Source organism: Agrilus planipennis, unplaced genomic scaffold, assembly GCF_000699045.2.
Source record: "Agrilus planipennis isolate EAB-ADULT unplaced genomic scaffold, Apla_2.0 scaffold281, whole genome shotgun sequence".
NCBI lineage: Eukaryota > Metazoa > Arthropoda > Insecta > Coleoptera > Buprestidae > Agrilus > Agrilus planipennis.
This window is the reverse complement of record NW_020439260.1, coordinates 302,149-320,055: the sequence shown is the minus strand read 5'-3', so window position 1 is coordinate 320,055 and position 17,907 is coordinate 302,149. Positions and strand designations below refer to the sequence as shown.

The following is a 17,907-nucleotide window of genomic DNA, read 5'->3' as shown; positions in this document are numbered from 1 at the left end:
CGATCTCGAGAAAGGCATTCCACGTTTGCGAACGAGAAGGGCGAGAATAAGGAACAGGTTGGTCGAGGGGTGGGGCTGCCTCAGACCGGATTGGCGCGCCACAAGGACCGACGCCGCTAACCTACACTACCGTGATCCATATTCCATACCGAGACGATGCCAAAGGACCTTTAGGTGTCTACAGGATGCAATCCAAAAGTAACAAACAAGATTTTGCACAGTATAACGGATAAAACTTGTTTAATTGATTAAAGAATCAACAATACGGTAATTAGTAACTGTCCGTATGTTAGATTTGCATGAACATCTGTTAATAAATGCCAATTATATTTAAAGTGCCTCCAGTAATATATACTTATAGGGTATTTGTATTAAACATTAATATGGTATTTTCAAACACAATTTAATCGTTAATTTTTCATAATTTTACAAAATTGTCACTATTTACCATGCTATCGAAAACGGCTCAAAGAAACTAATTTAAACTATAACATAACAAGGTGGTGATGGTTAAAAATAACATATTATCCAGCTTCGATTTTTATCTCGAGCAAAATAATATTTTTACATTTTTACATTTAATTTTTCCTTAATTCGTTTGCATTATATTCTAGATATTACCAATATAAAGATATTTTAGCTACTATCTGTTATTTGCTTTGTTTTTTGATATCATTAAGACAGATAATATTTCTTCAAATTGCCATTATTTTGATAAAAAATTAATCTAAATCTATGGACTAATGGTTGTCTGTATTCACATAATATATACAATAGTATAGAACAGTGTTTCTTAAATTGTGGTCCGCGGACCCCTAGGGGTCCGCGAGTATATATACGAGGTCCGTCGCAGTCTCCCCTATGGATCATTTAACAATAATAAATCAATGCTACCAAAAGTCTCCTAATCGCTGGGCTTCCTAAGCAAGGCATTTCCGCGCCTTGAAGTTTTCGATTCGGGATTATTTTTCAGTACTCTACAACAATAAAAATTGGATAGCAGATCCTTTCAACACAGCTGTTATTGACATCACTGGCTTGACAACGGTACAGGAAAATCAATTAATAGAAATATCCTGTTATTCAGCTTTGAAACGTAATTTCAAAGAATCCTCTTTATCAAGATTTTGGGTGAATTTAAAAAAAGATTATAAGGAAATAACAGATCAAGGATTAAAACATTTACTGATTTTCTCAACCACATACCTCTGTACAAAGGCATTCTTGTGTATATTTAAAACAAATACAGAAACAGATTACAAGTGGAATTAGATTTGATATTGCAACTTAATATTGTAACATCGTGGAATTCAATTTGAGATTGCAACTTTATATTGTAACATCAACTCAAATATCACCAACTTAGTTGCGAAGCAGCAGCACCAACCTTCACATTAACGTATGTTTTTATGAATAAGTTTTTTTTTAATTTACAGTATTAACTTAAATGGTTTGAAATATACTGTTGTTTTTCTCTTTATTAAGGGATCCTTGGAGTTGTGCTTGATTTCCTAGAGGCCCGAGGACGGAAGAAGTTTAAGAACCGCTGTTATAGAATATTCTATTATAGATTCAAGTCTAGTAGTAATTATTACGTTATTTTTTCTTTATTAAGGGGTCCTTGGAGTTGTGCTTGATTTTCTAGGGTCCAGTGGACGAGAAAAGGTTAAGAACCGCTGGTATAGAATATTCTATTACATATTCAAGTCTAGTAGTAATTATTATGCTGGTTTTTTCTTTATTAAGGGGTCCTTGGAGTTGTGCTTGATTTTCTAGGGACCAGTGGACGAGAAAAGGTTAAGAACGGCTGGTATAGAGTATTCTATTACAGATTCAAGTCTAGTAGTAATTATTATGCTGGTTTTTTCTTTATTAAGGGGTCCTTGGAGTTGTGCTTGATTTTCTAGGGTCCCGTGGACAGGAAAAGGTTAAGAACCGCTGGTATAGAATATTCTATTACAAATTTAAGTGTGGTAGTAATAATTATTATTGAATTAGCGAATTAGTAATCAATTTTAACAGTAACCTTCGCCACTAACCTTGCATTGACCACATTGGATGAAACTCTGAAAAAGAAAAATAAACAGATACAAGTTGGAAGAATATTACGTTCCGCATCTGGATATTTTATTAAAAAGTATGATAGATATATCGCACTCAAGCTTCAAACAAACCAGCACGTGCGGAACGCGTTGCGAGAAAATTTAAGTCAGAAAAGCCGGCGACACCCTCGTTTATATTTAGTGTCTGATGTTCAGAGACAACGACACTACATCCCCTCGTTCTCTAACAGAAACACGGGGAGTAAAGGAGGTGACGACAACTATAACTCAATTATATGCGTTGCCACCTTGAGATACCGCTGCGTTCCATAGCAAATGCCTTAGGTCTTGGGTGGTTGAGAAACCAACACAGCACAAATAAGGGAGTATGTCGATTGCTTAAAAACGGGTAAATAATTCAATTCTACACGAGGAGTAATTATTTTAAACAAATAATGATGGAACGATGACGAAAGCTTTGGGCAAGTATTTAATTCTACGTATGCTACAGCAAGATAAAATTGGTACAAGCACCAGTGTAAGGTACCAACCCACTAACAATTAGATTTTAAAAAATAATTGTATTGTATTATACTGTAGCGAGCACGAGCATGTTTGTGTACTGTCGGGCATACGTGTGCGTGAACGGCTTATCGATTCGCCGACTAGCCGCGGGCGCCTTTCTTCATGTGCGCCGTATTTGTAAATGTGTGTGTCATACCTGCGTTCTGGGAAAGCAGTTCAACAGTTCAAAGAAAAACTAAACGATCCGAATGTTTCTAGAGGGTTCCAGAAAGGAAACAAAAGAGTATTTAAAGGAAGAGACGATCGCCAAGAGGTAGTAGAAATAAATTAACCGTTGCAGAAATGAATCCAGAAATAAATTGACAGTGATAGTAGTGAAATAAATAGCGCAGTGAATAGTGATATATCAACAGTAGTGTAAATAAATAGAATAATTCATAACCTAAGTTTAGTAATAATTTAATAGTGTTTTTAAGTTCTTTAATAATTAGTGCTAATAAACAGTTTTTGTCGTTATCTGTTTTAGAAGTTAATTTTGTTAAACCCACGAACATTACAATACTTTATTACTATTATATTTGAAATACTCTGTATAATTAATTTAGATTTACAAAATTTCAATTTCGTAGCAATTACCATATCAATAACAAATGACAAACAAGATTCATTTCTATCAAAGATTATTAAGTCAATATTAATAAATGATTATACTTACAAATAGATAAGTATTTAAAATTCTTGTTCTCTGAGAAAACTAAATAGAAAGTCGCTTATCATTAATTTCAGTAATTCCATTATAATACAATACTAGTATTCATTTATAGTAGAGAGTCAGTAGAGGTAGTAAAAGAATAACTTTTAAAAGGGTAATATTTTTAAGATAAGCCAAGTTCATGTCAGTTTTGGTTCTAGTAAAAGTTCAACTTGAAGATCAAGACAATTCTATTTCAATAACATTATATCTTTGCTGAATCTTTGTCTATCTTCGGAATAGTTGTTAATATTGTATTTTAAGTCTAAAATGAAAATTATTAAACACTTCGATTTTATTATTTCAACATAACATCTCTTCGAGTAATACTCGTAAGTAAGTAAGTTCAAACTTGAAACCATATTTTCGTTTAGTTTAATGCGGCTTTAACCATCCAGTACCCTCCATTTCAGTTTGTCTGATAGATACCCCAATAAACATGTATTTAATAATAAATGATTACGGAAACGATCAAGATTAGGTTGCGAATCGGAGTACAATACCGAGGAGTATTACAATTAATTCAGCGGTTATGCCGAAGAATTTCTTTTGCATATTTTTCTTGAGATAAGACATTACAAGGAAGAATTTCAAACTCAAGGTCCTTCTTTTTAATATGACAATTGATTATAAGTCACACGAAAATTCAGATTATCTTTTAAAGTTTTTATATGTTTAATGCAAGGCTTGTTGGAAATATTTTTCCTGCTTTATCAGTTTAAGTTTGTATATTGCGGTTATTTAATGATGGAACCGCAAATTTTTCTTGCAGAAGTAGTCAAGACAAATGTCGATTGTTCATTTGTCCACCCAACTATTGAGATAATTGTGTTTTAATATGCTATCCGAAATGATCTTGAGCAAGCTTTGTCTGTTACTGTCCATTAGAGTAGCTGGCTAGTCTTTTGTGTTCCAATAGTGATTTATATTTCATAATAGAAAACTGTTTAACGAAACTGCCTTTAAAATTAGCCTGCTTCTGATACATTGCGTCGACTGTGTAGGTTAAAAATGCTAATGGCGGTAATAAATATTGACATTAATTACATCAGAATAAAACATAAGTAAGTTAGAATTCCCTGATTATGAGTTAGCCTTTACTTTGTGATAATTTATCAAAATCAAAATATGAAGTAAAGTTTAGTTTGATAGGTTGAATGAATATCATTATCGACGTTTCACAAAATTCTATTCATAAAATTTTAAACAGTCATTTTATTAAATTCGTTCAGTCATTAAACGGAATAGTCACAAATTTTTAAGTTTTTATTATGACGTTTCATTACATTGATCATTACCATTGTGCTCTTGATTGAATAATTTGACGTACCTTAAAATAAACCAATTTAATTTTAGAAACTTTTTCTGTTTACTGCATGGATAATCAAAGCGTACTAAAAGGTAAAATCAAACCGTTTAATAATTCTGTCTTCACGAGGGGTGATTTTAATTTAAAAAAAGAACGCGTCAATGCAGAGCAGGGCCGGACATAAATGATACAAAGTCCTATACTAACATTAAATTAGCCAAATATACGTAACTTCTGTTTTTTAAGTGTTTACCCCACCATACAGGGTCCCACAATTTCTAGGCTAAGTCATAGCGCAGGGAGCGAAAATGATAAGAGAGATGAAACAAAAACCATTCCAAAAGTCAGGCAGTAACCTTTCAAATCCTACAAATACCCGCCGTCGGGAGTGACTGCCTTATGTGAACACCCTTTTTTCAAATGGTACCCTAATAACTGTTTACAGAAACGAAACCACCTTGCGGTGCAGTATTTAACGATATGGAACATGACATGTTATAGAATATGAATAGTCGTTAAAAGCGGGCAAAAAGGATATAGTGCAACAGTGGATCAGAATTTCATAATCAGATTTGGTGGATGAAATGAGTCGCGTTGTGATCGTCATAATTGTCATTACTGGGCACCAAACAATCGTAAATGGATGCTGAAAATAATTTCCAAACGGTATGGGGAATAAACGTGTAGTGTGGAATATTCAATGGATGTCTCATTGGACCACATTTCTCCAACGGCACGTTAACCAGTGAGATACACTTCTTTCTTTCTGTGGAACACACTGTCTGATATCTTGAGAAGAATACCTCAGGCCAAACTAGACACCATGTGTTGGCAGCAAGACGGTGCTCGAGCACATACAGCGAAAAGGATAACGGCATACCTCCACGCGACCTTTCCAAATCGCTTGCTGGGTACAGCAGGTCCAATCGTTCCAACCCTTATCTCTCTGGACTTTATACACCTTGATTTTTTTCTATGGAATCACCTTAAGAATGTTGTTTACATAAGTCAACCTGTTGACATCCATGACCTACAATATAAAATCCGAGCTGCTCGCCAAAACATTACGCCAGCTATGATTCGTGCAATGTATACCTGAGAACTGGCCCGACGATACGAGACCTGTACTACAGTGGCATAAATATTTGCTGTAATGCTTTCATGCTGTAATTTTACACTTTAACATCTCCGTATTCTCTGTTACATGATTGCAATAAACTGTATTTTGCACTGCACAATCGTGTGGTCCTTTCTGCCTGCCTATTAATGTCCTGCGACATGCCATGTTACATATACTATTGAATTCCACATCGAATGGTAGTTTCGTTTCTGCAAACAGATATTGTGGGTACCATCTAAAAAATTAAACTTGGTGGTGGTTACGCAGGAGTAGGCTATTGAAATGGTTTTTACTTCTTATCACTATCCTTCTTTGCTTTGTGTGAAATTGTATTCGTTAGGGTCGTTCCTTATTGATACCAATTAAATTTCTTTTTTAAGATGCTTCTTCAATCGTTGGAGACCTTTTTATTTCCTTTAAAATTTAATGTATAATTTAATATTTATACGATGCTTTAATCGACTTTATTGTATTAGCGGAAGTAACCATCTTATGAACACATAGAATTTGTTAGCTTATAATTTCATAATTTTCTGAGGTGCCTACTAATATTGTACTACTGATTAAAATAGGAATTTATGAATATTATGTAACTATAAGGATCTCGCAATCTTCTTGTAGTCAGTAATTAAAAAAATTCAAATTGTACCACCGACGTTACTAGTTCATTGCTGAGAAATGAGTTGCCATTCTTATTTAGTTTTCTTTCCAAAATAATTTCCTAATTTACGTAAAATGTAGGTGTCTCGCAATCCCAATGAAAAGTTATTTACATTATTAATTTCTTCTATTTATTTATTGTATTTATTTACCTGCGAAAGCAATTCAGTTGAATTTTGATCGCCGTATATTTATTTGTATGTTTCTGAGAATGTTCGTTTTCTTTTCGATTTCTTTACTTGCTTTAGTTCACCGTGTTGAAGCGTGTTGAGACCAAGTAGGTGAAAAGGATAATATTCCCAATTTTGCACAGGAAGGGTGCCATTAGTTGGGTGTCTGGCACACCCGTAGCGCATTTCTGATTATAGGAGACGTCACTAACACGCTTGCTTCGATCTTTCTAACTTACTAACTTTGCATGAAGAGAATTTGTCGACGAACGCCGGCGGTGTGGCGGAAGTTTAGGTCTGTTTCGTTCACATTGACATCAGGAGGAACAATTGCCAAGAACGAGAATAAATTAGAAAATTGATTTGTCGAAACATTTTACTGAAGGTAACGAATTGAAACAAGTCTTTGCCGTAAAATTAAGAGAAAATTATTTTAGCGTCTTCAGAAATTGTAAAGTCGTATAGAAAGTGATTTAAAATTAATTAATAAGATTCCACAAATTATATGTGGTAGATGATGTTAGTATCTATATTGAACTTTAATTTCTTTGCAGATAGATGTAATTAAAGGTAGAGGTATTTTTTTAAGTATTTACCCCACCATACAAGGTCCCACAATTTGTTGGCCAAGTCGTAGCGCAGGAAGCGAAAATGATAGAGAGATGAAACAAAACCAATTCCAATAGTCAGGCAATAACCTTTCAAAGTTCACAAATAACCGCTCTCGGGAGTGCCTGCCCTATGTAAGAACCCTTTTTTCAAATGGTACCCATAATATGTGTTTACAGAAACGAAACCACCTTAATCAAATTTGCTGGATCTAATGAGTCGCGTTTTTATAACAACGGCGTCGTCGATCATCATATTTGTCATTACTGGGCACTAAACAATCGTAAATGGATGCTGAAACTAATTTCCAAACGGTATGGGGAATAAACGTGTGGTGTGGAATATTCAATGGATGTCTCATTGGACCACATTTCTACAACGGCACGTTAACCAGTGAGATATACTTGGTCTTTCTGCGGAATACCCTGTCTGACTTCTTGAGAAAAATGCCTCAGACCAAACTAGACACTATGTGTTGGCAGCAGGACGGTGCTCCAGCACATACAGCGAAAAGGATAACAGCATACTTCCACGCGACCTTTCCAAATCGCTGGCTGGGTACAGCAGGTCCAGGCGCTCCAACCCGGACCTGGCACCCCCTGATTTATTTCTATCTGGTCACCTTAAGGATGTTGTTTACATAAGTCAACCTTACAATATAAAATCCGCGCTGCTCACCAAAACATTACACCAACTCAATTCTAATAAGCCCTTTTTTGTACTTTTTCCAAATTCATTTTGGTCACTTTGTTATGTTAACATCCCGTAAAAGACAACAAAAAAGGACAAAAAGCGTCAGTGTCTTTGATATTATGAGGTCTATTTTAACTGGTTTGAAATTTATTTTCAAAGTGTTCGTTTCATGCTTATGTCCTATTATTTAGTACTTTCGAAATTTAAGTGATTACCTAAAACTATCGAATGGACCACTCATTGACCCGTCGGTCATAGGTTGCCGACCCCTGTGTTGGGCTTCTGTTAAGGAGATTGCCCTGCTATAATTTAAAATCAGGACAACCTCTCCAATCGCTACCTAACTTTCGAAAACAATCTAAAAAAAAATGATCCGATGAAGTCAGTTTTTTAATTTAAAACTTAAAATAAATTAAGGATGTAAATTACTTTTATCACAAATTAATTCAACTTTTTGTTATCATAAAATGAAAACCGTAGGTTTTTTTAATGGAAAACCGTATTTTATTATTTATCTGTCATATGTATCTAATTGCATAATACTTATATTATTTATCTTAAAAAATAATACCTAATGTAAGTATGTCAAGTGCTTAATCTTTCTACCTTACAAATGTTTCATCTATTAATGATTATTCAATTTGTTAATCTTTTTTAACTGCTATATAAGTATTTCAAAAGAAAAAGTCTAATGTTTTTAACCCTAGCGTATAAACCTCGCTTGCTTTTATTTATTTGAGATTTCTATTATGATTATTCTCACTACATTTGATGCTTTTCTTTACATTCACGCGCCATCTCTTCGAGGTATGTAAAATGTACGTATCCTCGAAATGGTTGTGTGAACTTCCACATTTACAGGAAGGGTTGAAAGTTACAGGGCTTCTAGCCATGCGAAATCAATAAATGAAGAAACATGCTCCTAAAATGCGTTAAAGAATCTCCAAGAATTTAACGGTAAACAAATACAAAAGAAGTTCTGAATCCTAATATTTCCAAAGTCTATAAAAACATCATTCGGGGGTCACAATTGTTAAAAGCAATTTTACTAATCAATTGGGTATATGACCTACCAAGAGGCGTGCGACTATTTGAAACTTTGTTGTAATTTTATGTGAATTAAATAAACAAACGTTCGAATGATTTAATATTTTTCAAACAATTTCGGGTACATGTTAAAGCATTCGAAAGAAACTCGACTTAACAATCAGAATATTTCTTATTCATTTTCAATTAACTATTTTGGTTTCGATTAAATCTCTGGCTATGAAAGTCAAAAATTATACATTGTTGTGTGTATATCGTTGTTACTGTATAATAAAATTGTTAAATGATTAAAAATAAAAAGAACCATTTATCGTACATAACATAAGAAATAACGTTCTGCAACTAAATATTAAACTTTCACAATTTCAAAGTAGCCAAGTTTCAAAGCCAAAAGTAGCATTTAAAGTTGAACCTAAAAATAAATACACATTGGGAAAGAAAAGCAATATAATTGGGGAGCAACTAAGTGACTAAGAAGACTCCTTTTTGTAACGTTAGTAGGGCAACCTTTTTCTAACCTCAATATAACCTTTACAAGTTACTTAGCCGATACTCTAACCCTTGGTGCCAAAAAAAGGACTGTGGACCATATAAAAATTCTGTTACTGAAAATAAGTATTACTTCTGTTCTGTCTGCTCATTCGTTCAATGGCTAATGATAATATTAAATCTATTTTTACCGTTAAATTTATCAGCTGCTATTGTCCGTTCATTTAGAGAAAGGTACAGCGTGGGCGATACGTATAAACAAATATCAGTCGTACACGGGTACAGGGAATATGGCTGATCATTTACCGTCAGATATTTCCTTTGTCGCCGTAAATAATTTCTAACAGTTACGCCCATTAAGGCAGTCCGGGCACTTCGATCTGCCATTGTGTAACTTTCTCTAAGTGAACGGACTTACATGCCAGGATCTCACATCTATAGAATTGACCAAACCAAGCATCTCACATGTGATTAATTAATTTATTTATCCATATATGTCGAAAGCTCTGTATCCAAAATTGATATTCTAGATTAAAACAAGATACAGAATTTAAAATTATTATAGGGCTGTAATAAATGTACAACTTGAAATACCCATTAAATAACCCTTACGTAAATTGGAGGTTCTGCCACGTTTTCTTTTTACCGTCCGTATTACAGTAGAAAGGATTATGAATTAGACAAGAATATGATGATTTAACTGATTCAACTTTATCTGGTTTCAGGTTTATGCCCCACGCGTAAAAGGATAATTTCATTTTATTGCCAAAAGCATTAGGGTAACGGAACTAGAGCACATCAAGAGTCAGAATTGGAAGTAATACTAAATAAAACGTATGCAATTAAACTAACTATAACATCGTGTAGAGTGTGTATTTATTATACTAGCTTTTATTTGTAGCTTATTCGCTCGCATGGAGATGAAACACTAAAACTTGTACCTTCTCGCACTCACTCACTCTGTACATCTCATCCCAATAATAAGCAAACACGTTTTTCACTGATTTCTTTACAATGGCAGATTATCAATTGCCATACATTTAAATAAATAATAAGTATACGAGCTATAAGGGAAACCGACTATTATTGGCATTATCCGGACATCAGAAATACTGCTCAGCGTAAAACGAAGGATTATATAAAATATACAAAAATTGTAGGAACTTGCATTTTGTGATAACCTAGAAAATGACCATCAGAATAGCCTAACCTAACCTTAATAATGACGATGAGAATGGCCTCGAAGGCCTTTATAAGGTTAAGTTGTTTCTTTTTATTAATGGAAACCCCTACCATTTCCACATTTGCCCAGGAAAACGACTGCCAGATAAGTTCACACTAATAAAAATCTGTTTAAAATAAAGTGTTAAAATAAATCCATTTTCTTACCTCCAAGTTTAAACGGTAATCCTCCTGTAAGGGGATCTGGCGGGAAGGGCTTAGGTCCAAAGGGAAAATGATGAAAGCCCTGTATTCGCGTCTTCGATCGCGGCTCCCTTGGCCCATCAACGGTCACTTTTATTGCTTTATTGTACGTTGCAACTTGAGGGGGTGATGTCGACATGATTATCGTGAGGGTGAAGCTCTTTCCTGAAATCATCAATGAACCAACAAATAATCACAAATTAATGATTATAAAATATCACATTTTTAAATAAAGTTCATGAACTAAATTATAAATAAGGAATTGTAGACGCGATAAAAAAATTACATAATTTTTTTTTGAACTACTTAAAATTCCTATATTTAAAAATAAGTAGATATTAAATTTTCAAATGCTGTATCGTTTCGTTGATATTTTTCAACTTCTTCAGGCAATCTACAAAATAGTTACAATAATATAATATAACATATAAAACAAAAATAATGATAATCCTTACTATTAACCCCCTTGTAAATAATATATATTAGTCGATAAACCTCACATCAGACAAATGTTAATAAAAGAAGTCACAATAAACGGATAATGTCTAGTTCCCTCCCATATACCTGATTTTAATTAGGGTTAAAATTTTCGGTGTGTTGAATTCCCGCCTAATTATACATCAATTGCCTCCCAACGGCGGCGGATGACCTTGAGTGATAATTGCCACTATAGAGTCATAAAGAGTTGTTTAAATAATACAGCCTCACATCACATATTAATCTTAATATTATTCGTATATAATAGACACTACAATAACAATAATAATTTTATCAAACTACCTTTCTATTGGTCAAATACTACGAAGTGTTTCATCTAATTTTAAAAAATTGTTAACAAGACAAGCTAAAACTAATCAAGTTTTTCTAGATGATTGCATCAAAAAGCTAAACGCACACGAATTTCCAGACATTGAATTTGTTAAGGTAGTGGGAAACCATTTTAAAATTAAATAAATAAACATTTCATAATTGATATGTGTTTTCTTTCTGAAATTATTTTATCTTTAATTTACTGAAGTACTGAAGTGAACTATAAATATATAATGATTTTCGATAAATAAAATCGGAAGTAGTAAGTACTTAATTATCCGAGCTGATATGAACGGGAGGGAACTCGGCTAGTACCCGGGAGGGAATTCGACTATCTATATTTTAACCAAAACTACTGCGGGAGGGAATTCGGCATGACCGCAATAAACATTAGATAAAATCTTTACAAAGTTATCCTTCACATAACAAATAAACAATACCATAATGACACATTATCAACAAATTACGTATGTCAGAAGTAGTAATAACCAAGCCATAGAGTAAATTAGCTTTATTGTCATAGTAATGTTGACTAAAGTAATATTCTCCACATTTACCCTCACTTACCACGTGTCACCGTACAATGAGCTGAGTTCTTGTGTGTCAAACCTGATGTTCGCACAATATAAGGTTTTGTAAAATCATCTCATTAATATTTCTTTTGAGATGTTGCTTTCAAAGTCTATTATTTCAACCCTATCAAACTAGAAATTGGTCCGCTCTCAAAATGATGTCGCAGTCGAGGGGCCCCTTAGCAGTTTTCTGTTTTCAAAAAATGACTTCTAAAAAAACTATGCTGTTAGAATTTTTGTCACAATACTCCATATATTTGATCAGGTACGTAGTTGCATGGAACGCATACATCTCGAAATCGCGAATACTTCTACATTCACGGGGAATCATTTATTCGTGAAATTAAAACATTTTTTTTAATGACATTTTTCTGATCATCAATTTTAAGAAGGGCCCCTTGTGGAATACCACACCGGGGCCCCGAGCTCATCGCTACGGCCTTGATCCTAGCACTCCAATAATCCCAACAACCAAATTGTGTAAAAAGGTAATCCGAAAAGCTGTCTTCGATCATCCAAATTAGCAACCCAATCGTGCATTTTGGCGCTTTTTTGCTTCGAGGCAGTAGTTAAATAATTACTTGTCGAACTGTTAGATGTCATTCGCAATTTCTCCGCCAGAACAACGACCAATTACTTGCTGCTATTGGACAGTATTCAATAAATAACTGCAGATAACGTAATGAGCGCCATCTGTAAAGATTTTCTTGTATTTTAAATATGCCCTAGGTGATCCATATCGTTCTTGAAACGACTTATGAAAACATCAAGTACAAAAGGACATTAAAGAGCTGCTCCTTCACTCTGTTCGCAGAAGCAGTCCTTTATTTGAAAATAATTTTGCCACATGCACCGTTAGGGAATGTATCTACCTAGTCAGCGACAATATCAGCGCAAAAGCTATTATATTTATGCAAATCCTCCAAATATGTTAAGATGAGTGGCACCAACAGGTACAATTGGAGAAAGGGAATATTCATCTAATAAAACCAAAGCCTCACTACATATTAACTTAATATCTCTGAATTTACTGATGAATTCTAATTGAGTTCTTTATATTCTTGAAAACTAGACAGTTCATTTGTCAACCATTTGGCAATTTGTAACATCGACTTATACACATGGAAAATTTGTATCTAAAATGTACTTCATTTTAAATCAGGTTTTAAATCAAATTGTGATATCATTTCAAGTTTCGGAGAATTCAGCAACCACGTTCCATTTTTATAATAAGGTCCGTTACTAATCAAGTCATCAGCCCGTTCGCAATAGTCCTTTTTGTCAAATATTATGATTTTATTATCCCGTTTTGCCTTTACAAAAAAATAATCCCTCTATTGCAAGTTCTTGATTACTTTGAGTTTTATATGTTGACGTTTGACGTGTTTTGTAAAACTTCAGTTTTACAGCTTTTTCAAAAACTTAACTATCCCTTCTTGGAAATGGCTTAAAATTACGCAATTATGAAAAGCTAACATAAAAAGTCAGGGGAACGAGTTTTGAAAAATAATAATAATAAATAGATCCGATTATTTTATTCGATTATGGTAACGTGCCTATCACGTTGAAGTTAGCTACGCCAGGATTCGTTTCAGCAAGTAGGTATCCATATATTGTTTTGGAACATACGAAATCCTAAAATGTAGCATCGTACTACAGATGGCGTTTTCCGCGCCATTTGTGGTATTTTCTAGGAGTAGTAATGCTAAATTGCTCTGAAATTATATAGATTACTGACCTTGATTCATTGTTAGTATTCAACATTTTTGCATATTGTACATTTATTTTATTATTATTAAATTTATTAAAGTTATTAAATATCATAAAGTAAGTTATATAGATACACTAAAATTTCATCAATTTTTTTTAATAATAATTATAAGTACCTAATTAAAAATCCTCTTTTAAACTATTTCTTTTAAAATGAAACGGTGTGAGGCAACCACACACTTTAAAATTTCATCAATTTTTTTATTTAGGACCAAAAACTGCCCCGCCCCTTTAATTAAAATTGAGTGTCCCCATCTGAATGTAACAGTCTTAGGTACCATTGTATATTTCTTAAGAAGCCAAAGTATGGTAAAACAATTCCATATTAAGTGCAATACATTTGAAATTTACGTTAGAATCATTTTACTATTAGATACCTCCTCATGTTAGTTAATCTGTGTAAAAGATAATGGAAGATAACGTATTTATTAGTTTGAGATAAGAAGAATCAAAAGAAACCTGTTGAATACAATTACCTAATTTGGATGTATTTAAAGGAGAAATATTCTTCCTTCTAAAATTAAAAGAAAAAGTTAAGTTTGGCGCCCCTCATATTCTCAATCGGATCAGTCCCCTCCCCCTTTCATTTAATTCAAAGAAAACCAGAAACCCTTGCAACAGATTGAACAAATTTCGTTCTGATAAGCGATCGACGAACCTGCTCTTGACATTTTTGACTAATGCCTCACCGCTAGCGGCAAATTCGATTTTGAACATGAAGTTCCAAAACCTTTATTATTTCAACGCAAAATTGCACCAACCTAATGATACAGTCGAACTAATCAATCAATATCCCCTCCCCTTCATTACCACACTTTGAACAATTTCACACTATGCGTTACATTAATCGAACGGAAAATAGCAAGAGCGTATACGAGGTGTAATTAATAAGTTATTAGTTTAATGAACGCCCAAATGGGGAAAACCGATTTTTAAATTAAATAAATAATCGCTATCGAAACCATAAACAGTAAATGTTGAATCCCTAGAGACGCTGACCAAAATTACATAATACTTACTTTAAATACAAAGCATTGTGTAGCTTTTTTTAAACATGAGATGCATATTTTATTGCAACAAAGTGAAAAATTTATACAGCTCTCAAATATGACTTGAAAGGGGAGTAACGAGTATTTCTGCACATCGAAGCTCAGGTATGAATTACTGCTCAATAGTGAGTGCTCTTTAAGGACAAATTATGAATTTTGAAACATTGTATGGTTGGTTACAAGCGTCAAATTGTATTGTCTTATATAATGAAGAATTACAAGTAATGGAAATATCTCAGAAGTATACAGAGTCACAGAAAGAAACAAGTCAAGAAAATATGGGAAACTTAAATAAATAATTCAAAAGAAAAAGCGAGGACAAAAGAATTTGGACAAATTTTAGAAAGGAATGGTATTGTATTACACCAAGTAAAGGTATTTCATAGTTACAAACATCAAATTGTATTGTCTTACATAATGAATGATTACAATCATGGAAATCAAATATCTCAGAAGAACAAGATTACACAGAATAAGAAATAGATTCAGTTGAGGTGGTTCAGTCATGTGAGTAGAATGGACGGAAAGATATGGGAATGTTGAATACTTAAAAAGAAAAAGTGAGAACAAATGAAATTGGGAAAATCTTAGAGAGGAGTGGTGTGATGTTACACCAGGAAAAGGAAGTTTCAAAGTTGCAAGCGTCAAATTGTATTGTCTTACATATTGGAAAATTACAAGCAATGGAAACGAAATATCTCAGAAAAATACAAGGAGTCACAAGACTAGACAGAATAAGAAACAAGACTAGTTGAGGTCGTTCAATCATGTGAGTAGAATGGATAGAAAGAGACATGTCAAGAAGATATAGGAAACTTGAATAAATAATTAAAAAGAAAAAGAGAGGACAAAAAAAAATTGGAAAAAGAATTGGTATGATGTTACACCAAGCAAAGAAATTTTCAATAGTTATAAATATCAAATTGCACTGTCTTACATAATGAAGAATTACAATAATGGAAACCAAATATCTCAGAGGAATACAAGGAGTCACAAAATTACACAGAATAAGAAATAGAACCAGTTGAAGTGGTCCAGTCATATGGGTAGAACGAACAGAATGATATAAGTCAAGAACTTATGGGAGTCTTGAATAATTAAAAAGAAAAAGAGAGGACAAATGAAATTGGGAAAATCTTATAGAGGAGTGGTATGATGTTACGCCAGGAAAATTTCCAATAATTACAAGCGTCAAATTGTATTGTTTTATATAATGAAGAATTATAAGCAATGTAAACGAAACATCTCAAAAAAAAGTACAAAGACTCACAAGATTTGATAGAGTAAGAAACACAAACAAGTTAAAGTAGTTCATTTATGTCAGTAGCATGGACAGAAATAGACAAGTCAAGAAGATATAGAAAACTTGAATAAATAATTAAAAATAAAAGGAGAGGACAAAGGAATTTGGGAAAATCTTAGAAGGGAATGGTGTGACGTTACAATTGGTACTGAAACAAACGATTTCAGCAGATGGTTGCCTTACATCCTTTTGATACAAGGAATACAAATACCTTCAGTCATTTTCTCATATAAATAAGGAAGTAATTGTAAGTGTTACACTTTGTTTAAAAGATTTTGAGAGTTAGGTTAGGTTAGAACAGTCTTTAGAGAAGCAGGTGATATTTAGTAAAACGTGGTTGAAAAAGCAGTAATTTTTAATAGTGCGATTTAAAAGAAACATGTGATTTCTATGTTTGATAAAAATTTTTCCTTATTTGTAAATGCTGCTGCAAATACTTTTTTATTGCATACTAGCTGGGATAGCCCGCTTCGTTCAGGGAGTTGTTATGAGATTGTATGGTAGTTGGAATAAAAGATAAACTTTAAAATATAATACGTACATAGGTAGCCCAGCTATACAAAAAAAGGCTTCCAAAAGTTCACAATGTTTTAGAACATTTCACAACATTCAAGTGTGTTCTGGAACGTTCCACAATGATCGAAGACATTCCATAATATTCTGAAATGTTGTGGAATACTCCCAAATACTCTCGAATGTTCTGAACTGTTCTAGAAATTTCTAGAGGGCGAAACTTCCAACTCTTTTATCTTCAAAAGCACGCCCTTCAAGTAAGAACGGGAACCTTCTTCAAGAGCGGGATCTAGGGGTTACTACACTATATAACTCTCTTGATCGTACTGTACATTGTACATTTTCTTTTATAATATATTAGGTGACCCAGCGAACTTCGTTCCGCCTGACAGTCAATGAATGTCATGTTAACTTTTAGCTAAATTTACAATCAATTTTGAATTTTATTAACGTAATAATATGATTCAGAGATTCTGTGTTACTAATCTTGTGGTACTGATGTGTGATTACCCCAATGATCCGCAATGATTAATACCAATCGATTTGACAATTGTTGATATTTTTATTTACATTTCAATTCTAGTATTCTATATATATTTCAATATCATTCTAGATTTGAATATACTGTTTTCCACTTATTTTCTGTTGAATTTCTATTCTATAATGTGGTATATGTCACTGATTTGCAGTGGACATCAATTATTACAAATAAACTATAAGTGTCCGTTATGGGAATTGTCAATTGAGCAAGATGGCGTAGTTCCAAACCTAATTTATTTAAAAATGATTTTTTTTTCTGAAATTTTTTCCGATAGTTTAATAGTTATTCAGCTATTTAGGGCGGAAATGAATCCAACAAATCAGAAGCCATTAAAGTCGGCCCAGCCCTTCTTGAGTTATAAATGGTGTAACTAACCTTTCCACAAACCAAAGACAATATTTCACTATTTATAGCTAATTCCGATATTTTAATAGTTATTCTGCTGTTCTTGGAGGAGACGAATCCAAAAAATCAGAGATCATCAAAATCGGTGCAGCACTCTTGAGTTA

At 33.3% G+C, this 17,907-nt stretch overlaps 1 protein-coding gene across 1 annotated transcript in view; it reads right to left on the bottom strand.

Moving 5' to 3' along the window:
* LOC108741870 (runt-related transcription factor 1-like) overlaps window positions 1–17,907 on the bottom strand; it is a 41,564-nt gene that overhangs the window by 11,399 nt on the left and 12,258 nt on the right. Inside the window, exon 2 of the mRNA XM_018476838.1 lies at window positions 10,805–11,005. Within this exon, the coding sequence (XP_018332340.1) occupies window positions 10,805–11,005 (201 nt within the window). The remainder of the gene's footprint in view (window positions 1–10,804; window positions 11,006–17,907) is intronic.